This window comes from Diaphorina citri, unplaced genomic scaffold, assembly GCF_000475195.1.
Source record: "Diaphorina citri unplaced genomic scaffold, Diaci psyllid genome assembly version 1.1 scaffold435, whole genome shotgun sequence".
Taxonomy (NCBI): Eukaryota; Metazoa; Arthropoda; class Insecta; order Hemiptera; family Psyllidae; genus Diaphorina; species Diaphorina citri.
This window is the reverse complement of record NW_007377870.1, coordinates 135,603-159,289: the sequence shown is the minus strand read 5'-3', so window position 1 is coordinate 159,289 and position 23,687 is coordinate 135,603. Positions and strand designations below refer to the sequence as shown.

The 23,687-nt window shown below is 33.1% G+C and overlaps 1 protein-coding gene across 4 annotated transcripts in view; it reads left to right on the top strand.

Moving 5' to 3' along the window:
* LOC108252350 (visual system homeobox 2-like) overlaps positions 1-20,161 on the top strand; it is a 49,254-nt gene extending 29,093 nt beyond the window's left edge. For 3 of the 4 annotated variants that reach the window (XM_026823316.1, XM_026823315.1, XM_026823313.1), the window contains 2 exons: positions 15,284-15,380; positions 15,739-16,206. In XM_026823316.1, coding sequence (XP_026679117.1) covers positions 15,284-15,380; positions 15,739-15,904 — 263 coding nt within the window. In that variant the 3' untranslated portion in view covers positions 15,905-16,206. Of the gene's footprint in view, positions 1-15,283; positions 15,381-15,738; positions 16,207-20,050 lie in introns of those variants that run through there. The other variant, XM_026823314.1, reaches the window with a different exon arrangement.
* The last annotated feature ends 3,526 nt before the right edge of the window (positions 20,162-23,687 follow it).

Here is a 23,687-nt window from a genome sequence, read left to right as displayed (position 1 = left end):
GAAGGACTGACTGAATGAATGAGACCAATGCCCTAAATCACCAAAGTATGGAAAAGTATCTTACAAGTGTAATAGCCAATGGAAAAGCAGAATTTTGAATTTGGACGAATCATATCGAAATATGGAATTGTAAATACTTTTCCATACTTTGGTGATTTAGGGCACAGGATGCTAAGAGCATAAGTGCTGGAAAGAGCACAGACCTATAAATACATCTCTACTTTATCTCCATAGGAGGTGCCTCTGTCAGTACGAAGTATTCTGTTAAAACAAACTACCTACCAGAGGAGTGAGAATAAGGTACTACGAAGAAGGTGGGGTGGGTGGGGGGGGGGGGGGAAATGCCAGCAATATACCTAGGTACCTTTCTAGTGACTTGAAAAAAAAAATCCTAATCTAACTTTTTCTTATCTATTACCACGTGTGGTACCACCAAGAGAAGTTCAATGTGGACTATTAGTATTGAAAGGTGTTCAGTTTCAATAACTACTTAATACCTATGAATGAAAATCAATATGTTTGTATCTAACTACTGTGGGAAATATGGTCCACAGGTGTATGGCCAGGGAAGAAAAAAACAGAGATCCTTGTACTTTTTTATTCATTAAAAATTATTTAGATTGAAAGATGTCGATTTTTATGTTTACAAACCGATCTCGAAACAATGTCTTGTAAGAAACATGAACTTGACTGGGCCTCCCATTTTTCTGGTAATTTTAGAATTTAGAGTACTTTTCTATAAATTATTATCATTTTCAAATACAAACAAACAAAAAGGATAGGTAGCTGCTACCCACTACCCACCTTCAATCCAACATTTTTTTACGCATAGCTTACAAATTCCTTATTCCTATCGAACACAGAAATACAGCACTCAAAAAACCCTACGAGTCGAAAGTTTGATATACCAGTCAAATCTTAAACAAAACTGTTACAAGAAGGAGGGTGCTTTTTTTCATCTTGTATATGTGTTCACATGTTTTTGTATATGTCGAATTTGTTCTTGTGTTTGTATGTTCAATATCTTGTTCAATGTTCAGTAGGGGGAAAAGAGATTTTCGTGTTCCTCTTGAAAATTTCACATAATGTCCCTTTACTTCGGGTCAGTGACATTTTTCCAAGGAACCCTAATATCAAACCCTTGTGTCGTTCGTTTCCATTTTGTATTCCTGCTTCATCCCTCCCGATTTTTCCTCCACGTCCTAACATTTCCACTACATAATGTTGGGTACCTACATCTTTTCCTTTTATTTTGTCAGTTTGATTTTACCTATCAAGATAAGTGTGAGTATTATGTAAAATGGTATTTACACGTAGGCATTCATGACACTCAAATCACTCGATCTGACCTAGGTATATTAATTTGATGTAAACAATGGTTTTATTATTTATATTTGATTAACGGGATTCTATCCTGTTGTATAATTTTAAGACAGAAAATGAACCTAATAAAAACCGCCTCATTGAATCAATTAGGAGATAAATTCTCTATTGATTGAGTAGTCAGAAGTGATATCTTTATTGTATTCCCTTGTCAAAATATTATGACCCTAATATTCGAATCATCCCTTGCCCTCTTCTACAATGGTAAAATGGTAAATATTAATAGAATACGTGAACCCATGACTACAATAGACCACATAATAGAATTAAAAGATAGTATTGGGTGTCTACCTCTTCAGTGTTTCATACCTCTAGAAGAGGTCCTTCACAGTTAGCACTGGTAAAAGGTCTTATAATTATAAAGCTAAATTCCTTTAGGAAGAAGCTATTTATTGGTCCTATCAAGCTAAATTTCTTTTGGAAGAAGCTAATTATCTTGTCTAAATGCCCTCTGACAGATGGACCTTGATATATCGGCCAAAGTTTGTCACTCAAATTATTATTATTATTATTATTATTATTATTATTTTGGGTATACTTGAATGGACTGACGTAATTGAAAAATTCGGGTTAAAAAATCTACCCAATTGATGATAACTCTTTCAAGAACTTATTACACATACTTATTATCATTCTAATTTCCATGCTAATTCCACAGCAATAGTAAGTGGATAGGTATTAATGAGATAGGAGAATTTTTCTTATCTTATCGTCTTACTTATTTAGGAATCCTTTGGGAATTTCTCTTTAGAAAAATCAAGGCGTTAAAAAATGTTGGCTGAACTGTCTAAATGTCCATTGAATACAGGTACAAATAAAATGCCTCATTACATTATTTATGATCATTATTTTCCTCTTTCAGAAAAGTCATTTTAGGTTCGGATTACCAAAACGGAAAATGACTCCACTTCTTCATTCAGAGTTTTCCTCTCCAACAACTGAATCAAGAGAAAAAAAAATATGTATAGAAGAAAAATGTGTATAAAATATACACATTATTAGGTGGGGAAACGCAATACGCACAAATATTTTCATCGATGTGGTATTAGAAGTCATGCACAATTTTCTTTCTTCTTTCTCCATAATTCCTAATGAGACACGGATTTTTGTGAGAGCTTTCCAAGTACAGTTCAAATATTAGGTGATAAAATTCAGGTGTAAAGTTTCTACGTGTAAATCTAAAGCATTACTAATGCTGAAGCTGAGCGCCACTTTACAATGTTTGTGAATATCGTAGCCTTACTAAAAGTCTTTTCCCCTGATTCTAAAAAAATATTTTTTTTTTTTCCTTTTTACTCTGGTAATGCCACCACTGGTCGCTATTTAAATTATCTAGCTAATAAGGAGGTAAGTTACTGCGCTATCAATCATTTCATCTCGCTATCTTCAACACAAATTATTTACTAGCACAAAGCTCCTATTTTCCCCGAGGGGAAGCACTGATCTAAAACCCTGTTACTAGTAATATAACTTCATCGCATTATTGAATTAAACTGACTTCCCCAGTCACCCTATCCCGACATACCTCCGATAATTGGATAAGGGGCAATCATACAAATTCTTCAAATATTTCACGGCTTATACTATTCAATAAGGTTCGGATGAAAACGTTTTCCAATTTTTCATTCCTTACTTTTCTCCGAAGAAATGTTTTTATACTTTTCTCTACCTCGCAGCTTTCTTACCGGATGGCTTGAAAGATTTCCGCTTCCATCTGCATGGTTGTGATATAGTATATTATGTACATTTTAATACGATTTTGCCTTCTTAATAAAGTTTCCTGGATCTCATTTCTAAAGTCGAATGTGGTGTGCAATTCTATTTCTTCATGTGTTTCCAACAGGTATTTTTTTCTTCTGTTTTTGAGAGGCTAAGAAAATTTAATTCCTAGTTCAAATCTAATTTTGGTTATATCCCTACCTACAATACCTACAAGATAATTCTCAAATCTAGTAGGTATTTAGAAAATATTGACCATTGTGTCAGTTATGTCACTCAGCATAATTTAGGCCACAGAGCAGATTCAATGAATACCAAAGTTCCTATTTCTACTGTTCATATCTACATTCCGAGCAGTTCAACGGAACATCCACACTAAATCAAACATCCAACCAACATGTCCGTGAAGTTAAGAAGCACATTTACGAGCATGTAGACCGTAACGTAAAGTCATAAAGTCAAAAGAGAACATAGTAGGAAAATGAAGTCAGAAATAATAGAGAAGGAGACAAATATTATGTTGTAAACCAGCATTCTTTCTCGCTCCTAGTTTATTATTACGAAACATCCACTACAATTCTTACGCTATTTCTGTTCGTTTTTATGCTTCTTCACCAATGTCGAAACCTAGCAGCAAAAAACTTTTGGATTTGTAGTTTTGTCTAATACTCGTATTCCTTGGAATATTTTACAAAGACTGTTTAATGCAGGACAGTATTTTTAGTGAAAATATCCTTGGAATTCATTGGGAAAGAGAGAAAAGGAACTATCTCATTTTTGTATGTCTACCAGCCTCAAAGAAATCTAGGTATAACTATGAAGGATTAGATTTTATTTCTTCTTTTTCTAAAGATTCTAAAGAAAACGTCAATTTTTCTGACTGTAAAACAACTAAAATGTTTCTTGTACGAGTAAAATGACAAAAAATCCTTAAAAGCAAAACATATTTTATTGACTGTACCAATCTGTACCATAGTGTACGAGTACCATAAAAAAATGTTATTTTCCATAATTATTATTTCTGGCTAGTTATTTAGAAAAAATCTCAAATAGAAAAAAAACTTCATGCTAAATATTAGTGGATGTGCCAGATACCCCTTCTTTTTATGTGTTCTTAAATCTCTTCGCATATTGTCATGATTATTTCTCTCGTGTTAATTAAGATAGAGAATGAATGGAGCCATTGTGAACATTAGACTAATTACGCCTGGAATCTAAAGGACGAGCTAGTTATATGACCTGCATGTAATAACGGGAGAAATCAGTATTCCTTCACAGATATCACCTACATATTCTACATAATTATTATTACATAGATATTATATAAATAAATAATAATATGTATTAATAATAATAACAGTAGGTGTTTTGGATTTTTTTTTTTTTTTTTTTTTAAACCTGGTTTTTTTCATTCTTGATGGACAAGCAAGGATCAGTCCCTGCGAGGACAAGCCTTGCATGAAAAGCGAATTCTAATATCTGATTGCCCATCTTAATTTTCTCCCAATCAGACAGAAAAATTCTCTTTCCAATCAAGACTGGACGTTTTCTGCATAAGAGGGTCCAAAATATCTGTCCCACAAATTTCCAGCAACCATTCTTGTATTCACAAATATATCTCGTTGTCTTTTTGGAGCAAAGTGAACAAGACTCAGCAAGGCATATCGAAGTTCAGTTACTAGTTACACAAGAAACTAGCATTTCGTATCAACTGACATTAAAACCACAGTTATGATACGTAATACCTAGTTCAATTTGTACCTAGTAGATTTGGTGAAACGATAACAATTTGCTTAGAATTGACATGAACACATAGTTGAGTAAAAGATGAGGGTATGAAGATCAAGGAAACATACTCCAGAATCTAATACTCAACCATGAGATCAAGAAAGGAAACGGATGTCAAATTATATCCTGATGTAGACGCATTAGGAAGTAACCTGAAAATAAAAGCCAAAAGGTACATTAGAAAGTTCATATTTTTTATGAACTGACCAAGTTAAACAGTCAAATTAAATAATTAGCAATACGCCATCATAGTTCTTTTGAAATTGAATTAGTTATATATTGCTTCACGTTGATTAATAGCTTTTATAATCCAGACCTGTCCTAGGTAATGTGTGATCTTCTTGGGAATAGATATTCCTTCCAAAATTACCTGAAAAATAAAAGAAATGTAATGAATTTATTGAAGATAAATTATTCAGTAATTAAGCTGACTATCTATAGGCCGAAGAAGCTAGCAGTTGAATTAATGAGCAAAACGAGTGAAGGTCGTGTGATGTAAGATTTAAAATACTCATACAGTCATACAATCTTCAAACGACTTGCACTAAATTGATGACAACTTAATTTTACATGGATTTAGATTCAGCTTACTTGTTGCTAGCAGTGCTAACTGACTTTACAAGAAGGTTAATTATCGCAAACACTGGCAATTCATGGATAGTTGGAAGAAAAAGATAACAAAAACAAACTGATCTGTAACATAAGAACTCCAGTCAAGTATTACCCATTAATTGCCTCTATCATCACTAGGGCAGCATGAAGTAGGTGATTTAATAGGTAAATATTACCTTGAACTGAGAACACTTATATTACTAGTTTCATCATTTAATGATTTCGACCAATCAGGATACCTATGATTATAATGAACACATTTGAAGCAAGTTATTGATAACCAAATACAGTATCAATTGGTGCGAACTTGGTTTGAACTCACAGATCTGCACACAATCGGTACTTATTTTGGCAATCAGAATGATGTAAATAAATAGATGAACCTATACTTTTAATACATTCCACTGCAGCAACTGAGATTCAGATCATGACTCAGCTCTTGAAGAAAGAGGGCATGTTTTACCTAAAATTGTTTAAGTCAGACGCCATTTTCTGGATTAAGTTGAAAGCTACTTATTTAAAATTTTAAACAAGTGCTTTCCTTGTACCCAAGCTCTAACACAAGCACGCATTGTGATGTACAAAAATATTTTCAATTTTGAACATTAAATTATTTTATGAATGAAAATAAAGTTTTTTTTTCGGAAGTATATACGCTGGTTTCCATGGAAACCTCAGCATTATCCCTCCATTACATTGAGGGAGGGCTGTGCACAAAAAAGACAATAATACTCAGGGAAAAAAAGAAGGGGAATTTTCACGGATTAAAATTCTCACAGATACATCCGGTGCCCAATTATTATTATTTTATCAGAATAACAGCAAGAGTTTTGTCGGAATAACTTTCTGGACTTTAACTTTTATTTATAAGCACTCTGGGCAATTGGAATTTTCTAAAAAATATTTTACAAGACCAGAGATTTTTACTTCCTTATTTTTCCCCCCTTATGCAAATGTTATTCAGGCATTAGCGGCGCCGGCGCTAGGCTAGGAAAATACAAAAAAGTAAATTGGGCAATAAGGCGTAGGTACAGAAAGCAGAAACACAAGTTTAGGCCTAGGAGTTGGACTTGAATACCCTACCTATTTACCAGAGCACTAATGGTGTGTTAGATGATCCTTTTTGCGGGAAAATTTTAATGTCAGGTAATTTAACTGGTAACGGGCTGTGTTTTCAGCAAGTTTTCGAAAGCTAGGTGTCTCCTAGGAAAAGGAATTCCCATTTATTCAAAGGGAATTAGAATTTACTCAGAATGTAGATTTTTGACTTTTTGCTAGCTCTAATTTATTGGCCGTGAGAGGTCAATGATAATAACTATAATTGCCCACCTATTATTAGGTACCTATAGGAACAAACGAAGTTGAATTCAAGGTGAAATTTTACTCAGCAGTTAACTTGAATAGTGAATACCTATTAGTATGTACCTCAGTATCTTGAACCAAAGATAAAGAGTTGAGAGATCAGGATATTGTATCAATGTAGAGATGTAGATTGACCCTTGTTACAGTTGTAACATCCTCGGAAATCTAAAAATATCATTCCTAAATATTCTCTACGGGACAAAAAAGGGTTTTTTATTTTGATATTTCTATTATGGGTAGGAGAGGGGGAGGGTGTTGAAAATGTTTAAACTTGATGACTTGTCAAAACGCTTTACCTCGTACAGCTGTTGTGAGGATGTAATGTTTCGATTCAAATAACTGTAGAGTTGTGAATCCAAAAACTGAACAATTTAATAATCTGACGTCATCAATGTTACTTATCTAATTAGGAACTTGGTGATCTTGCATTTTCAAGAGGGAAAAACGTAAGTACACAGTTTAAGAAGGTTAAGCTGTTGAATCACTGAAATCTTCAAGTTGAGAAAATTCTGCAATTCGGGGAGGTTTAAGAAGTAAACTCAAAAAGAGGTAGTGTAATCAACCAAGCACTTCATTGGACTTCCAAATTCTACTTCAATTTACCTGGTTATTCCTTTCAAGCTTCGAGTCTTGAGGATGAATAAATCTAACTTCAATATTATTCTACTCTACTCTTCGACTTCATATACATATTAGTAGATTAACATAGTGTAATCTACTCTATTGAATAATAGTAGATCAAAATCCGAACAAGTTTTCATTTATATGAAAACCAATTTTCCAAAGTAGATGAAGTCGAATTTTCAGGGCCATATGTTCCCCCCAGGGAATGTTAAGCCTCATTTCTCCGCGGTCGATTAGGCTCTTTTTTACTCCTTAAATTTTTACTTTCAGTAAAGTTATTTTAATTATAAGTTTCGGATTTTTATATTAAAGGGAAAATTCGTTGGGGGAAAAATAAAATATTGAATTCAAAGTACAACCCTGGCTGTTAGTAGACATTACTGAAATGTTTGTTACTTTTGCTTAGCTTGCTACTAAAAAAAAAATGTAAATGCAGTTTCTTTGTGGTAATATGTCACAACCTTACCTTGGTGCTCACTGCAGCATTGTAGGATTTTCCCAATATCTGTTAATTCTAGTTTGTGTTATTATGTCACAACTTTGGTGCTCACTGCAGCATTGTAGGATTTTCCCAATATCTCAATAATCCTATTTGTGTTATTATGTCACAACTTTGGTGCTCACTGCAGCCAATGTTTACCTACCATGCTGGCACCGGTCGCTATGCGCATTTATATGTCATAGCTACTCATTTTCCTCACGAGGCTGGGCCCCGCAACAGCCAGTCACGGAATCAATCATTTGCATGATGCAAATTTCTCGACCCCGCCGGGAATCGAACCCGGGTCTCCCGCGTGCAAGGCTAGCGCAGTGACCACTTTCTTTAGTACCTACCTACCTTTAGTTGGGCTAGCACCGAAGCACTAATTATTTTTTACCTAACCAACCCATGTTCCCACCTACTTTCGTTTAAATTAATTTTATTTTATTATTATTATTTTTTGGTATATCTTGAAAAAAAAAAAAAAAAAGTAAATTTTCACACCAAGTTGTAAGCAAACTGCGAACATCCCCCTAAAAGAAAAATAAGTTAGACACGAATTAAATGGAGAACAAACAAAAGAACCACCCCCTAAAAGAGGAATAAGCTGTGTCGTGGGAGGGAAACAAACGAAGTGTCTGAGAAAATCAATTAATTTTCTCCTAATGAAGAAACAAAAAAGCAGGTAATTCTCAATCTGTACTTTTAATTTCCTGGACCAATTTGAAATATTTTGTTTATCTCGTGAATTATTTGGATTTAAATTAGCTTTAATTCCAGCAAGTTGATGAATCTTACAAAGCCACAGTTCTGTTTCTTACAAAGATTCGGAAACAAAATTGAGCTTTGTAACAAAACAAGAACAAACGCTCTATAAGACTTTGAAACAGTCAGCAGTTTCATTTTGGGAAGTTTAACTGACATGTAAATGGTATCATTCTCACATAATATTTTCTTCTTGGATTTTCCATATGTGTAATTTGTTGATCTATTTTCTTATTCTGCTGAATCAGCACTATACTAGAAATTGTCAGCATTTTAGACTACATGATTTCTGATAGCCTTTCTGTTTGTTGATTAGGTGATTTTTCTTACTTAAATTACTTATTAATCCTTTCGTACTATGTTTCTCGTAAATGTGGTAATTTGCATTAATTTCGGTCGCTGAAAGACGCTAGGTCGTCTGACTTTGCAACCACCTAGGGTAATTATCAAAACAGACCCCTTAGAGAGTTGCAAAATGAGCCGACCCTGCGTGGAAGAAGTGCTATCGACAATCACTTTGTAGGGGATCCCTAGAAATTAAAAATGTGGACAAATATAAAAGTATACTTATGCTTGAATAGAAATGGATTATACATGTTCTTGGAATAAAAGGAGCTCTTTCAGGTAAATTTTACTGAGTAGGTATTTGGTCAGAGAATATTTATAAACTAAGGAAATACATTTAAATTAAATTTACAGTAAAAGCAGAAATATACTCTTCTACGCAGGGTCGGTTCGTAAAATAATAAACATTTTTTTTTTTTTTTTTTTTTTTTAGAAAATTTCCCTTTTTCGCCGGGTTGGTTTGTAAAAAAAAAAACATTTTTTTTTTTTTTTTTTTTTTTAAAAGTAAAATTGGTTTCCCTTTAGGTTCCGTAAATTCTTTTGTTATCTAGCAATACATTGAAGACACCAACTCAAAGCTCCTGGATGGGAAAACAAATGTCATTTTAAAAAACTAGTAGCTTGACGGTAATAAAGAATTTCCATGGGGAATTTTAGTGTATTGTTTATGAGAATTATTACATTTTTTTTCTCTGTATGCATTATTAACTCTTTTTTCCACATATATTTCTTGGCTTTTTTCTATTTTGTCTTGTGTCCCTCAGGTCTTACATTGGCCTGACTGAATTAGGTGTGAAAATATTTTATCTTCAAAAGTTTTTTTCTTGAGAACACTTTGTTTTGGAGTACCTACTAGAGCCCAAGTTGCTTTTGTTTTGTTTTTATAATGTTTTTTTTTTTTTTTACTTTTATTTCGAAGAGTTCTTTTTAAGATTATATATTTTTACTCGTACTTTGTCGAATAGCAATATTTATGAAACGATTACCAACTTAAAATTTGGCTATTTTAAAGCTGGTACTTGGAAAAGTAATGGGTATTTTGGGAAAATTGTGAGTTTTTAATTTTTATACTTAAAACAGAATATTTATTTTAATGACATAATATTGTCCCCTGGGTTACTGTAGTTATTAAAGCCACGAAAGTCATAGGTAGGTAGCACAGACACATACCTACCTACTTTCTGAAATGCTAACTTTTATAACAGCAATGCGGGGAAAGTACGAGAAAAATTTATCAGATAATGTTTCTATGACTCACATTGTATCCTATGTCTGAACATCCCAATTTCCCAATAAAAGCACTCTAAATTAAAAATCTCAAATTGTCATGGAATGTTAAAAAAAGGAAACACTCATCAGGTACTCCTGATAAATTAGTTTTTCTCTCCAGAAAAGTGAGGAAAAGTTAACTTGATTAGATTACTAAAGTGACAATGAAAAGTATATGGAGAGTGAAAAAGACGAAAGTAGATATGGATGAATGAGAGGAGCTATATTTCTGGAGCACCTAATCATCAAATGTTTAACTAGCACTTTATTCACGATAATATACCGAAGTAGTTTAAAAAGCTCGGAAAATTGGAAAAGCTCTGTGTGGCGGAATAACAGACTTATATTAATTTTAATGTAATCAGCTTACATAGTAAACAACAAAGTATAGAAACCCAGGTTTATTACCTATAAGGTAATCTCTTTTTAAAAGGCATCCTTTTCTCCAATACAGGGGAGACTGAATGTTTCAAACGAAATGGGTGGTGAATTTAATTGATTTGGAAGATTTTTGTGTTTAGAGGAATGTGCTTTCAAATTGAATCGCTTCATTTCGGAAATAGTGTAAATAGTTGTTCGTTTTATCTTTGGGTATTAGGTATATTGTTGAAATGCCCAATCAGAAATCCAAATAGAAATCTGGTCTCCATATTCGTCCAGGGGAAATATCCTAGAACAGTGATAGGTAATTGAATGCAATATTTTAAACTTTGACAACCATTGCATGTGGGTGGGGTGAAGAAAATTATTTTAGAGAAAAAATACTCAGAACTCGACTGACTTTGAACCCGCTTTTTTCGAGATGGTAATTAAGGTGATAGGTAGCTGGAAGACCTAACAAAGGTCCTCACAATCACACTGTATATTTTTATCAGAATAGCGGAAAGGAGAGAAGAGAACGAGAAAAGTGGAAAATTGAAATATCTAATTATGGTGTACTGCTTTTTCAAACCCAATGAAAATTTCCCTCAGCTTTGCATCATTTTTCCCCTTTCCCTGTTTTAATTACAAGATACACTTTTTCCCCCTAAAGAAAATTTTTCTCTATTCTCTATGTCGGAACGGGCTGCCATTTTATTTTTCTCCTCGTTTTTATGTTCGTTTTTAACTAGCTGCTTGGTGCCCATGTTGCTAGAAAACTGAGTAGTTAATGGGCATTTGAATGGAAATAAGGATGTTAAAAAAATGCATTAAATTATAGCTTGAGCTATGTCTGGAACTAATAATCAAGCAATATCAAGAAGGCCTTTCCATATACTTTGCTTGTGGCGAAATGTTCAGAACCACCTCTAGTGGATGTAACATTTTCCCCGTCTCTGAATTAACCAATCACCATTTCTTTCTCTGATACAGACTATGCACAGCTATAATTTTTTTTTTTTTTAGTAGATATTAATAGTATAAACAACATAATAAAAATCTAGGGAATAAAAATATATACAACCGAGACATTACCGTGAATCAGGAGAGGAGGGAGAAAACTAATCTATATCCTCTTAATAATATAATTAAACTTGTAAAAAAAGCCCATTCTCAAGTTGACTTTGGGGAATACAGCTTAACAGATTAAATGTCACAAGAGAATTTCTCTGGATAACACTCAGTGAAAAACCCTCCCTACTTACGCTTTTCCCAAGTTTCCACACTTTATTCAATCAATATGTACAATGGATATTATTTGATAGGGTAGATTTACTTTCATCAAATTCGAAAAAAAAACCTTTTTTTCGGGCACTTGTGCTATACTCCGTTTTACGTTATTCTGGTAGCGGGAATTTTTACTAGTGATAGTATTTTTTATTTATTTATTGACAATTTAGGAAGGTATAATACTGTAACCATCACAATTCAACAAGGATGTAGGTAGGGTAAGTGTACCATTTATTCGCCCAACCTAAAAAACGTACCATTTATTGGCCCACCTAAAAAACTTACCATTTATTGGCCCACCTGTACCATACGCCACATAAGTCTGATCTGGACGAACTTTTTCAAGATCCAATTTCATCAAAAGAAAGGGCTTAAAGACTGCTATCGAACCAGTGCTATTCAAAAATTGTAGTCATAAAAACAAAAATTAGAAAAATAAATGTGGGCAGGTGGGCCAATAAATGGTACGTTTTTTAAGTGGGCGAATAAATGGTACACTTACCCTATAATAGTGGCCGGCCGGTCTAAGTCGAGAACAACATCAAGAAGAAGAGAATGATTAAGCTAAAGAGACGAATAAGGAAGACAGAAAAGGCACTACTAATCCTGCCTCAGAAAATGTCCACCTAATTGTCCTGTGAAACACGGAGGCTAGGAACAGCTGTTTTTGTAATGAAAATAAATAAATAAATATATAAAAAATTATACTAACTTTCAAGAGCCCTGTAGTATAAATGGAAGTCAAGAAGTGCCATTTACTTTTTTATTAAATTTGCCCTTTTTGAAATATTGCGAACTTTTTTTTATAATTATTATGTTAACACATTAGACATGTTTGTAAGCACTTTGAAGTTACAAGTGGGCAAAAATTAGAAAAATAAATGTGGGTAGGTGGGCCAATAAATGGTACGTTTTTTAGGTGGGCGAATAAATGGTACACTTACCCTAATACATAGTATTCCATTCCAAATTTGACATAGGTATGTACAATTATTTGCCCAAAAAGAATGAATTTGGATATGGCTGGAGAGAAATCACTTAAAATGAAGTTCGATCCGGATTAAAACAATAATTCTTTCATTTGTGACTTTGCTCTTTAGAAACCTCGTTACCTCCCATTATTTTTAGGTCTCATGGTTACACAAATTTTAATGATAAATTGATAACAAATTGATGGGTTAGTAACATTTTGTCCGTGGTGAATCCTTTTCTTTCTCTCTCTTCTTCTTCTCCTTCTTTTTCTTCTTCTTGTTAAATCCTTGGTTCCACAATTAGATTAGTTTTATTCTGTCACTCCGATAGGAATATTTACATCCTGAGTTGAATTCAATATGTAGCAATGTACCAAATTATACTTGCGGAAGTAAGAAATAATATCGTCATCACAGAAACAAAGAAGTGTAAAAGAACAATCTGTATTTTACAGGTGAAGCAAATTACGTTTTTTAGGGTGCATTAATCAACGCCTAAACTAAAAGTCAATAGATCAATATAACTGTTTATCTGGTTGTGCTACATTTACGCCTTTTCGTGCCGTAAAAAAGAAGATGCACAGGGGGACCTGTGAATCTTTTATCTCAAAATCGCCATTTTTTCTTTTACACTTCTTCGTTTCTAGAACGACGATAATCTGTATTATGAGGAGAACAAATTACAACGCCTTTTATCATCATTATTTTGATTTCCTTTCTTTCTGGTAACCCTATCCTTTTGTTGGCTTGTGAACTCTAGACTGTAAAAGAGAGAGAGAGAGAGAGAGAGAGAGAGAGAGAGAGAGAGAGAGAGATCGTGGCCATAGTAAAATAAATTATTAGAAAATTACTGCATTGGAAAAAAATGGCACATCCACTAGAAGCAAAATATTAATTACCGTGGACATTTCTAGAGTGATTGTAAAACTTAGTCTTAATGAGAAAAGTAAATATGACACATCCACCAATAAATAATTAATATTTGTTGGTAAATAGGTAATTCACTGAAGACACCACTTTTCGTCTGATCACTAAAGTTAAGCAACTTCAAGCATGGATATGGCTTGTTTGGTTAGTTCATGCTCGTATGTGTTTTCTCTGTATGATTTATTCGTATCAGAAAATTGTATGGTTATCTCATGAATGTCTTCTTCTCTGGATGTATGCACAGTAGAACCTCGTTATAGCGAAATAGTCGATATTACGATCTAGCCCATTTCGTTGCAATTCAAAATACCCATGTAACAGAACTTTGCTGTAGCCGAAACGCGTTATAAGGAACAAATCAGCATATCCCTTGAAATATTTCGTTATATGCAGGGTCTACTGTATAAATGCCAGCTTAGAATAGAGGACAAGAATGGTTCAGGATAGAAAATAGTATAAGAATACGGATAAAAGAGCAAGAGAGAGAGAGGGCAAGAAAGTGTATACTTTTCTCTCTCCCTTCTCTTCTGCTTCTTGCTCTTTTTCTAAAATAAATTCAATAAAAAAAATATACACCAAGTTATGTATCGTTTGTATCCCCCAGGGATGTCTTGTCTTATAAGCAAGGCGCCGACATAAAGAAGCAAAAGAAAGAAAAAAAAGCTAGTCGTTTTAACAAGAAAGAATTTCCCTACAAATTATCTTATTATAAGGGATACAAGCACAAAATGTATACAGCAAACTTATAATTTTATTTTATATAGGTATCTTCCTTCTTAAAATTCATTCTCCATTTTACTTTTTTTTTCTTCTTCTTCTTCTTCTTCTTCTTCTTCATCTAACTTTACATACCTACACAATGTTTTTCTCCTCTTTATGCAATAAAATTGTTACGTTATTGTGAGTGTGTAAGAAAATGGGAGAGAAGAGTAGGAAGGGGAGATGAATATTGACTTTCTTTCATACGTGTTTACTATCAAAAAGATCAGAAGTGTGAGGTTTTTTGGGGGGTTTACGAGTATTATAACGTAAAGATGAGAAAGATTTCGCTTCTCAGACCAGGACTACTGGTAGAAGATTTACTAAATCCGATAGACTGGTCTGGATCAATTATTATTGATATATTGCTACGAAATAAAAACGGCGGTGGAACACTCATCTTTTAAATAAACAAAACAAAAAAAAATACCTAATATCTAAATTTACTTATCGTATGTTTAATTAAATGGATCTTGAACATTTTAATTCGATTCTTTGGTTTAATTTCCAGCAAAAAATCACCTGATTGATTTATTTTTTTAAATATATTGTATTGGTTATTGGATGTAATATTCCCTCCCACAACTTTTATTAATTTTTTCTTGCCTTGATTTTGCTCTGTCCACAGGTTTAACCCATTTTCAACAAGATAACAATAAAGATTTTAGTACAGAAGCACTGGTGTCTTTTGGGAGCAGTAAAAAGAAAAAGAAGCGGAGACATAGGTAAGACACAAGTTCATGTATTCTTTGTTTTTTCACAATTATTATTTAGGCCTGGTTGAAAATGAAAGCAAAATTATGGATCGAAAAGAACTTGTTTCCTTGGTGGTTACTTTATTTGGTGTAAAAATGGAATTGGACTTTGAGGAGATTTCAGATCAGTAACCAAATTTCAGGAGGATTCCAACTACAGTTCCTAAATAGCCTAATAAGAAACACTGATCATGTGGGTGACATCATCACTGCCCTTTACTTGTAATTCTTTTAGACCCAATATTAATAGGACCTTATTTGGTTACCAAACTGATTAAATTTCATGATCAAAGTTACTTTTATATTTACGATTTCATTCTGACTTCAGGACAATATTCACAAGCTACCAACTAGAAGAATTAGAGAAGGCATTCAAAGAAGCTCATTATCCTGATGTGTACGCCAGGGAAATGTTGTCCTTGAAAACAGATCTACCAGAAGATAGGATACAGGTTAGTTTACATATTAAGTTATCTACTCTATTTTTTTTTTAATGAAAGTACCTACTTATTTCCAGGTCTACAATCTCTTTTGGGCTTTGGGCTTTTGGGAAATATATTTTGGGCTTTTAAAATACGTCCAAAATCGGACACACATAAAGTTAACATAAGGCTGTAGATCTGGGGCTAGTATTTTAGTAGAATTTCCTTGTGAAAAAACTTTTATAATATTTGAAATCCTCAGGTTTCGGTCACTTTTGGGTACTTTGTTTAATTTTGTCAGATTGTCTCGTGGAAAACCTGCCTCGGTGGCGTAGTGGTCAAGACGCTCGCTTGGTAAACAGGAGGGCGTGGGTTCGATCCCAGCCGAGGCATGGAATTTTATCCTCATTTATGTGAGATTTTGACCACATAATAATCGAGTTCTAAGGGTTAGCTGGTATAGAACGCCTCCGGCGTTAACCTCGCCTAGTGGTTACCTTCCACTCAAGAGTTTATTATTATTGTTATAAAAATTGACATTCGATTAATTAGATACGAAATACTAGTTATTTTTCAATTACATTATTGACTGTCTATTATGTTTGCTACATAATAATTTAATATCAACATAATAATGAAAGCTAACCTAGCTAGAGTGTTGGATGATTGGTCATACTATTATAGTGATTATATCAACAGTTAGTAAACGTATCAATTTTCATTTGATTACTGTAAAAAAGCGGTAGCGGTTTCCTTTTGATTTATTGTACCTCCTACGCATTCGTAAGAATATTTATCTAGAACTGATGTGATTACCTACGTTTATGATATTCTGTGACAAAACAGTTAGTATACCACGTAATATGGTGGCCATATTCTAATTGGAAAGCAAAATTTTCCGTACACCCCAATCCGCGAAGAAAATGAATAATTTATGTTATTTCTGAATAAATTTTCTAACTGAAAAGAGTCATAAATAATGTTTAATGTCATTATGAAATTTATGGAATCAAAAATTGAAAATGGAGGATTTTTGCACTTAGAGAAAGAGAATTTTTTTATGCATGGGTTTTTTTTATGTATACAAATATTTGTAAAAAAAAAACATAATATATATGTATATGCTTTTAATTAAGTATAAAGTATATTCATAATTTGAATATGGCTGCCAGCGACTGCAATAATGGCTTCTAATGTTGAAAAAAAAGTAAAGAAAACAAGGCCTGAGTTAGGAAGGGGTTCGGAACGAAAAAGTCGAGAAGTGAAGTTGGTAATGGGAAGGGAAAGAAATGAGCAAAGATTCTTTTCAGTAGTGACACTAAGAGAGTAGAAAATTGAACTTTTTGTGCTAGGAAATGGATTCTTTTGCTGCAGCCAAAAAGAGAGAATTTTATAGGTAAGTATCTGAGTAAAAACAATACTTTCCAATACCATAGCAGGTATACTATACTTCGTATTAGGACAAAGAAAGTAAAAAGCATGTTTTTTTTACAGCTTTAAGAAAAAAAAGTTAATTGGGAGACCGATGAGTCAATGACCGACCAATAAATAGGTTGAGCTAAAGTTTGATGCCGAATGATATAAAAAAAGAGGAATGGTTTTAGGGAAAAAAAATAAATAAAAAAAATAATAAGACATGTGTATTTGTAAATCAAATCCCAAATCCTTCCCTCTTATTCTAGAGCCTGTTTCAACTGCAAGCCATAATGTGTATCCAACATTGCCTCAATTATGAATAACCTCACTTTACCTCCGCAGCCTTTTTATAACTCAGCGGGGGTTTATATCCAATGTCTAATATTGGAAAAATTAATATATTGATTTCGACTTCAAAACATGCGTCTACGATTTCTTCGATGAAATTTTGGTAGGTGCCGCGAAAAGAGGGACAAGATAAACATTTGATGTTTCTAAGAGACCTATAATACCCATAATTCAGGATTTAAATGTTCACATTAATGCCAAGCTGTTACCTACGAGTATTGGACTGGATTGGTTTATCTTTAGGAGTAGATATTATATTAGTCAGAAGTTCTTTTTTTTCTTCTTCTACTACTATCCTTTATCTGTCGGAAAAGATTTTCCCTCATTCGATAGCCACTACACCAACCTAATCACCCAACACAAGTAGTCACAAGTAGCCCACAATCTCTCCAATAGTGGAGCAAAAAATAAACAACACCCCATCAGTTCTGTCAATAGAGTACAGAAATAAACATTCCCCCTTACGTACCGGCCTCCCGACTGTAAGTTTGTAGCACAGAATATAAAGTGGAATGTGAGGCAAAAGAGAGAAAAGAGTTAATGAACAGACTGGGAGTTGACAAGACAGTGAAATGTATACAACATAGATAACTTCTCACTATTATGGGATGGAACAGTGAGACGACAATGGCGTCTTGCCATGTTCTCTCGGTCAGATTATCAATCGGTTTATTTCTCCTGTAAACTCTGTAAAGTAGGCTGGAACCTGAAATCTGGAAATCAGTCCATTTCTTATCTGAATACAGTGGAGTGGTGAGAGAACGGAACAGTAAATTCAATAGGTAGGAGATGCTTTGGATGTGATGACCTACGTAGACTGTGATTCTTTCTCTACAGAGACCAAAATGTGGCTCCGCGAATATAAGCAAGAAGTCAAATAAAACGAAGACGTGAAACTAGTAATCAAAGAAAGATTCTTAACAATCAAACTTCCGAGAGTTTGGTGCCATACACCAAAAATTTAAGTTGTCCACTTGAAATCTGGCTCCTGTCTCAAGTGTTGGATGATTTAGAGAGGTACTTGTACAAATTATTGTGGATCATTTTGAAATGATACAATGGACTTATAGATACTCAGTTCGTTATTAGAAGACTCGGTTAAAAAAGTGGGTGGTTATCACGTGAGTCTTACATAAAGCGTGTGGTTGATCATAATTAAATCTACTGGTTTGATTATCGATAGGTATGTTGAATAGTTCATACTTGTAGATTTATTGTTTTTAATGTCCTGAATTGAAATTGAGAATATTTGAGATCTATTCCGCTAACAAAGCATAGGTACGCTGAACAACTGAACATAGATTTGTAAATATGACCCATCCACTAAAACAAAAATCACCTTTTTGGACTCGAGGTGCCCCTAAAACATTCTAATAATTTTATTAGAGAAAAAAAAATCCTTTTCTCTTTTTATGAAAATTAGGCTCCGGAAAAGTACCAACTCATCCTCATTTTTTAAGCACAAATCTTGGACTCGTGTCTTTTCTTAAAAGCAATAGCTGCTGTTATCTAATTTAAATAATAATTCAATTAGAAATTTTAAACGAAAAAAAAAAGACACGTTTCTCACGACTAAAAACGTTAATGTTGTAAAAAATAAATTAAATTATATCAAGAATTTATTTAAGAAAGTTAAGGTTGTGATTTTTTTTATGTTATCATTTAATTATAGAACAATATTCGTTGTTAAGGAAAAACATGCAATGTTTAAAGACTAATTCAATAAGATTGTGGTTAATGTAGCGATATTAATGTCATTAGATTTTGAACTCTCTGTTGATGGGATACGCAAAGATGTTGCTATATTGTTTAACTAGGGTGTCGTAACAGCTAATGAACAAAATTTGATACTTCAATGTTTTCATATTATGTATGATGTGTAACCAGAAATAACGTCGCCATTGAGGTCGCAAGAAGTACCTCATCAAGCGAAATATTTTCATACTTGAAAACCCACTGATGGAACTCATGTGGAAATTCAAGCAGGAGTTTTTACCGTTATTAATATTTTTCCTACGACCCTTGTCCTTGGGCAGCCTTTTTACATGTATTAATGGTAGTAATAATGGTTTATTTCTTGTAGGTAACTCAAACAATCTCTTTCTGATGTTCCTATATAAGTACACATTAGTACTTTTCAGGAAACAGTCCAATCTGACCAATTTCTGATAATAAAGACATATTTTTCAGTTTTTTATTTGGATACATACTGATATATAAAATAATACGTAGATTATATAGGTAGTTATGTAGAAATTAAAAAAAGAAGAAAAAAAATACGAATAAGATATATAATACGAATAAAAACACTAATATTGTAGTTATAATAAAAGCCAAAAAAAGAGAGAAAATAGTGTGATAAAAAGATAGGTAAATAGGATGTAAAGAATATTCTGCTACAGAATATCATAATATCGTTGACTTATTAATTATTCTGGGTTTTTTCCCTTCTAGCCCAAAAAGAATATTCTCGAACCTCTCTGCAAAATTTGAGCGACCTTATTGTCTTCACGGCTACTTGTATCATTCTGATTCAATGATCTCAAACACCCAGTACTGAAGGATAATCTACCCTATCTGTTTAAGAAGTAAATATAATTAAACGACAAGTGTGTGCGGATTATGTATTTTAGAGAATGGGTGACAATGTTATTGTCCCAGGGGTCTAGCTCCTTGTTGAACATCATTTAATAAAATATAATAGTGTAATGTAGCCTGTTTATATTTATGTGTTCGTGTTCTGTGAAATGAAATTAAATTTTGATACCCCATAATGATCTTGTATTTTTATTTACATTTATTGAAATTTATTGACCAAGCATTTATTGATCTGGGAAATGACGAGGCTTAAAGCACTCACCGTGGAGAGTTTTATAATATTGATCATGAATTGGTGGAGATGTCAAATTTCCCTCATATCTTGCAGGGAAATGCAAGTTTCTCTCTCATATGAATACAAATTTGAGTTAATATTCGATTCAGGATGAACATGATTTAAATGGCTAGTTGTACTGGTGTTGGGATAGTGTCTTATAGTTCTTGCTCTAGTAGAATTTCCGAATATGTTCTGTGGAATATTCTTTTGTAGGTAGTTGTTGAATATATTGTCCTTTTGTTGCCATTTTTTCGAGATTGTATAAATGAAAAGTACAGTTTGGGGTAGATTTACTTGCTAGCCATGTTGTATTAAAACCATTGAAATCTCTGGTAGTTTGCAATGAATTTTGAATACGAAAAATATCTGAAAAAGTCTCACATTCCGAAAAAACATCAGTCAAATTTCTGGCGGGTTGGAAACTTTCGCTCGTAGAAATATTATGATTGACGTTGAAAGGGTTTGCCACATTATTTGAGTTTGCAGTAGAATGAACAAACGGTAATACCGAAAATTTTAAATTCCTGGTAGGTTGTGTGGACATTGGCTTTATAATGGGAAGATTAAAAAAATTAGCTCTTTCAAACACACAAAGTGGACTATAACCGTTAACTAGTCCTGGGGAACCTTCGTTTTGGGGTAGTTGTTTCATTTCCTCAGTTCGAGTTGGTATATTTTGTTGTTTTTCAGATATCAAAGATTCCTTGTGCTGACGAGCTATTCCTCTTGTTGATGGTTGAATATTTCTTTCCTCAAATATGATTGACTTATTCGGATTAGTTGTTTCCTTTGGAACAAAAATTGGAGTCTCCATTTTTTCATTGTTGGTACGTTTCTGATTTGCTAATATCACTTTATTTGGAAAATAAAATCCTTCCAATTTTTCTTCCTCCTCCCCCTCGTCTTCTTTCTCTTCTCCTCGTTCTTCCTTCTTCCATTTCTTCTCTCTCTGCTCTTCTATAATTACCAGTTCCTTTCACCGGATTTCTATCGATATTTGAATCTGCCTGGGAACTTTAATTTCTAATCAAAGTTTCATACAATATAGGACAATATGACGAATTATTTACATTGCTCGTATCTTCTCCATTACTTGTGTTATCAGTTATTTTTGCAATGATTTCTTCGGTTTCTTCACTTTCATTTGCTTGGTCTTCTTTGGTTAAAAGTATCAATATCTTTCGAATAATCTGTTTTCTTATTTTCGCTGATACTTTGTGTTTGGCGTTCGTCTTTCTCTGATTAATGTTTCTTCTATATTTTAGTGTCATTTTAAAATTCTTTCTTTGCTCTATCTTGGATTTAAGGTCTCTTATTGGCGTTTTCATGGAAGATTTTGTGTTTCTTTTCGGTTTTAATGTTGTACTGACTCTTCTATTTGTCATTGTTTGCTAGTTCATCAACAGATAGGTACTATTTTTCTGCTTATCTGATTTTATCAATTCTCAACATAGATACCTATAACAGGAAATTAAAAAAGTATATTTCATTGGGTCCCTTCCCCTATGACTGTTTTCAGAACCATTTAGTAAAATCTGAAGCAACAATAGATACTTCTATAGATATTAAAATTTTGCTAACACTTACAAAATTCAAATAAAAGTACATTGTTATAATACAAATTCCATTATTTGAAAAGTACCAATTAGTAAAATAATAAATAGAAAATACAATGGCAATGATACATAAAACGAATGGGGAAAAAGTTCACCCGCAAAAGAGGAGATAAATGGAAAATAAGAAAGAAAATTAAGAGAGGAATATAAAAAAATGTGTAAAGAAGAAATATAAAAGTCATTAGTGAGGATGAAGGTGTTTGTACTTCCTCAGCAAATTTAAGGAAATTCAGCTAAAAATGTTACTTTTATATATTTTTAAAAACGAGATTTGAACACAACTACCTACCCTCCAAGACCATCTCATCTTCAATCGTACATGAATTTAGATTAAAACCTTACCTTTGTCCTGGTTATACAATTTTCAAGTGATAAAAACTTGGGTATTTCTTAGCTGTATTATGGAAATTGGTGGTTCTTCATGATAGGCTGTTGGAAAAAAGGAAAAGTTACCTGATATATCAATTTTAAAGAGGGGAATAGAAATAAAATAAACCTATAGTTACCTAAACGTTATAAAAGTTAAATAACGGAATAGCATAAACAAGGCTTTTAGGTAAACATCACTCAAAAAGAAAATTGAGCATTTTCCTTTTTCCCAAACCTATAATTTAGTACTTATTGTATTTCTCTCTTCTTCCCTCTCACCCTTTGATGCTTTTATTAACCGATAAAACGTTCAGAGTATTTTTGGACTCAATGTTTTATAGGTTTAATAATTCCTTTTAACCTGTTAGAAACAGTTCAACGAATTTATTCATACTATAAGCGTATAACGTCCATAACGTACACTAACTGGAGCTAATAAAAAAATGACTTCTCTATCAAAAAAAAATTACAGTTTTGCAATGAACCAAGAACTTCCCTTACCTTAATTAATTCAAGTAGAAAATTTGAAATTCATCACATCACACATGAGTGTCCACCTATTTTGACTCACTAGAAACAAATGACCAAGCTGGACTGTTCGTCAAAAGTTCTCTAGCCCCGATAGTATTAGCCTGTTATCACCAAAGTGAGTCATAGATTTTGCTACTTGCCAATGCGGATGGATGCTGAAATATGAGCTGAAGCAGGCAGTTTCATAGCACCTCTTTGTACCCTAGTGTTTGACTGTTGACAATTTGTAAATCATTGAGAAAAAAAATCCCATAGGTATTTACGTATAAAATGAAATCCAGTGAAGATAACTTGAGTTCAGCTCCAATTTCTTCAAATTATTAAAGGCTTCATTTGAGCAGTCGAGGGATAATGGCTTGGAAAGAACAGGTAACAGAAAGCTAGAGGCTAAAAAATATACACAGCCATGCTAATAAATTCAAGATAGGTGAAAAATACAATACATTTTTATTAGGATGATTAGAGCACATGGAAAAAATAGGTAGAAAAAATATTCAAGACCACTCAGGATTTGTATACAAATATCTGCTAATGGAATAGAATAGAATAGAATAGAATAGAATATACCTTGTTTATCCTGCCAGAATGAGACTGATCCTGCCAGAATGAGACTAATAGGATCATTCAGAAAAGAAAGCGGTTATAGAATAGAAAAGCAATGGAAAAACTAATATTTCCCTACTCGGAAATTCAAGCTTAA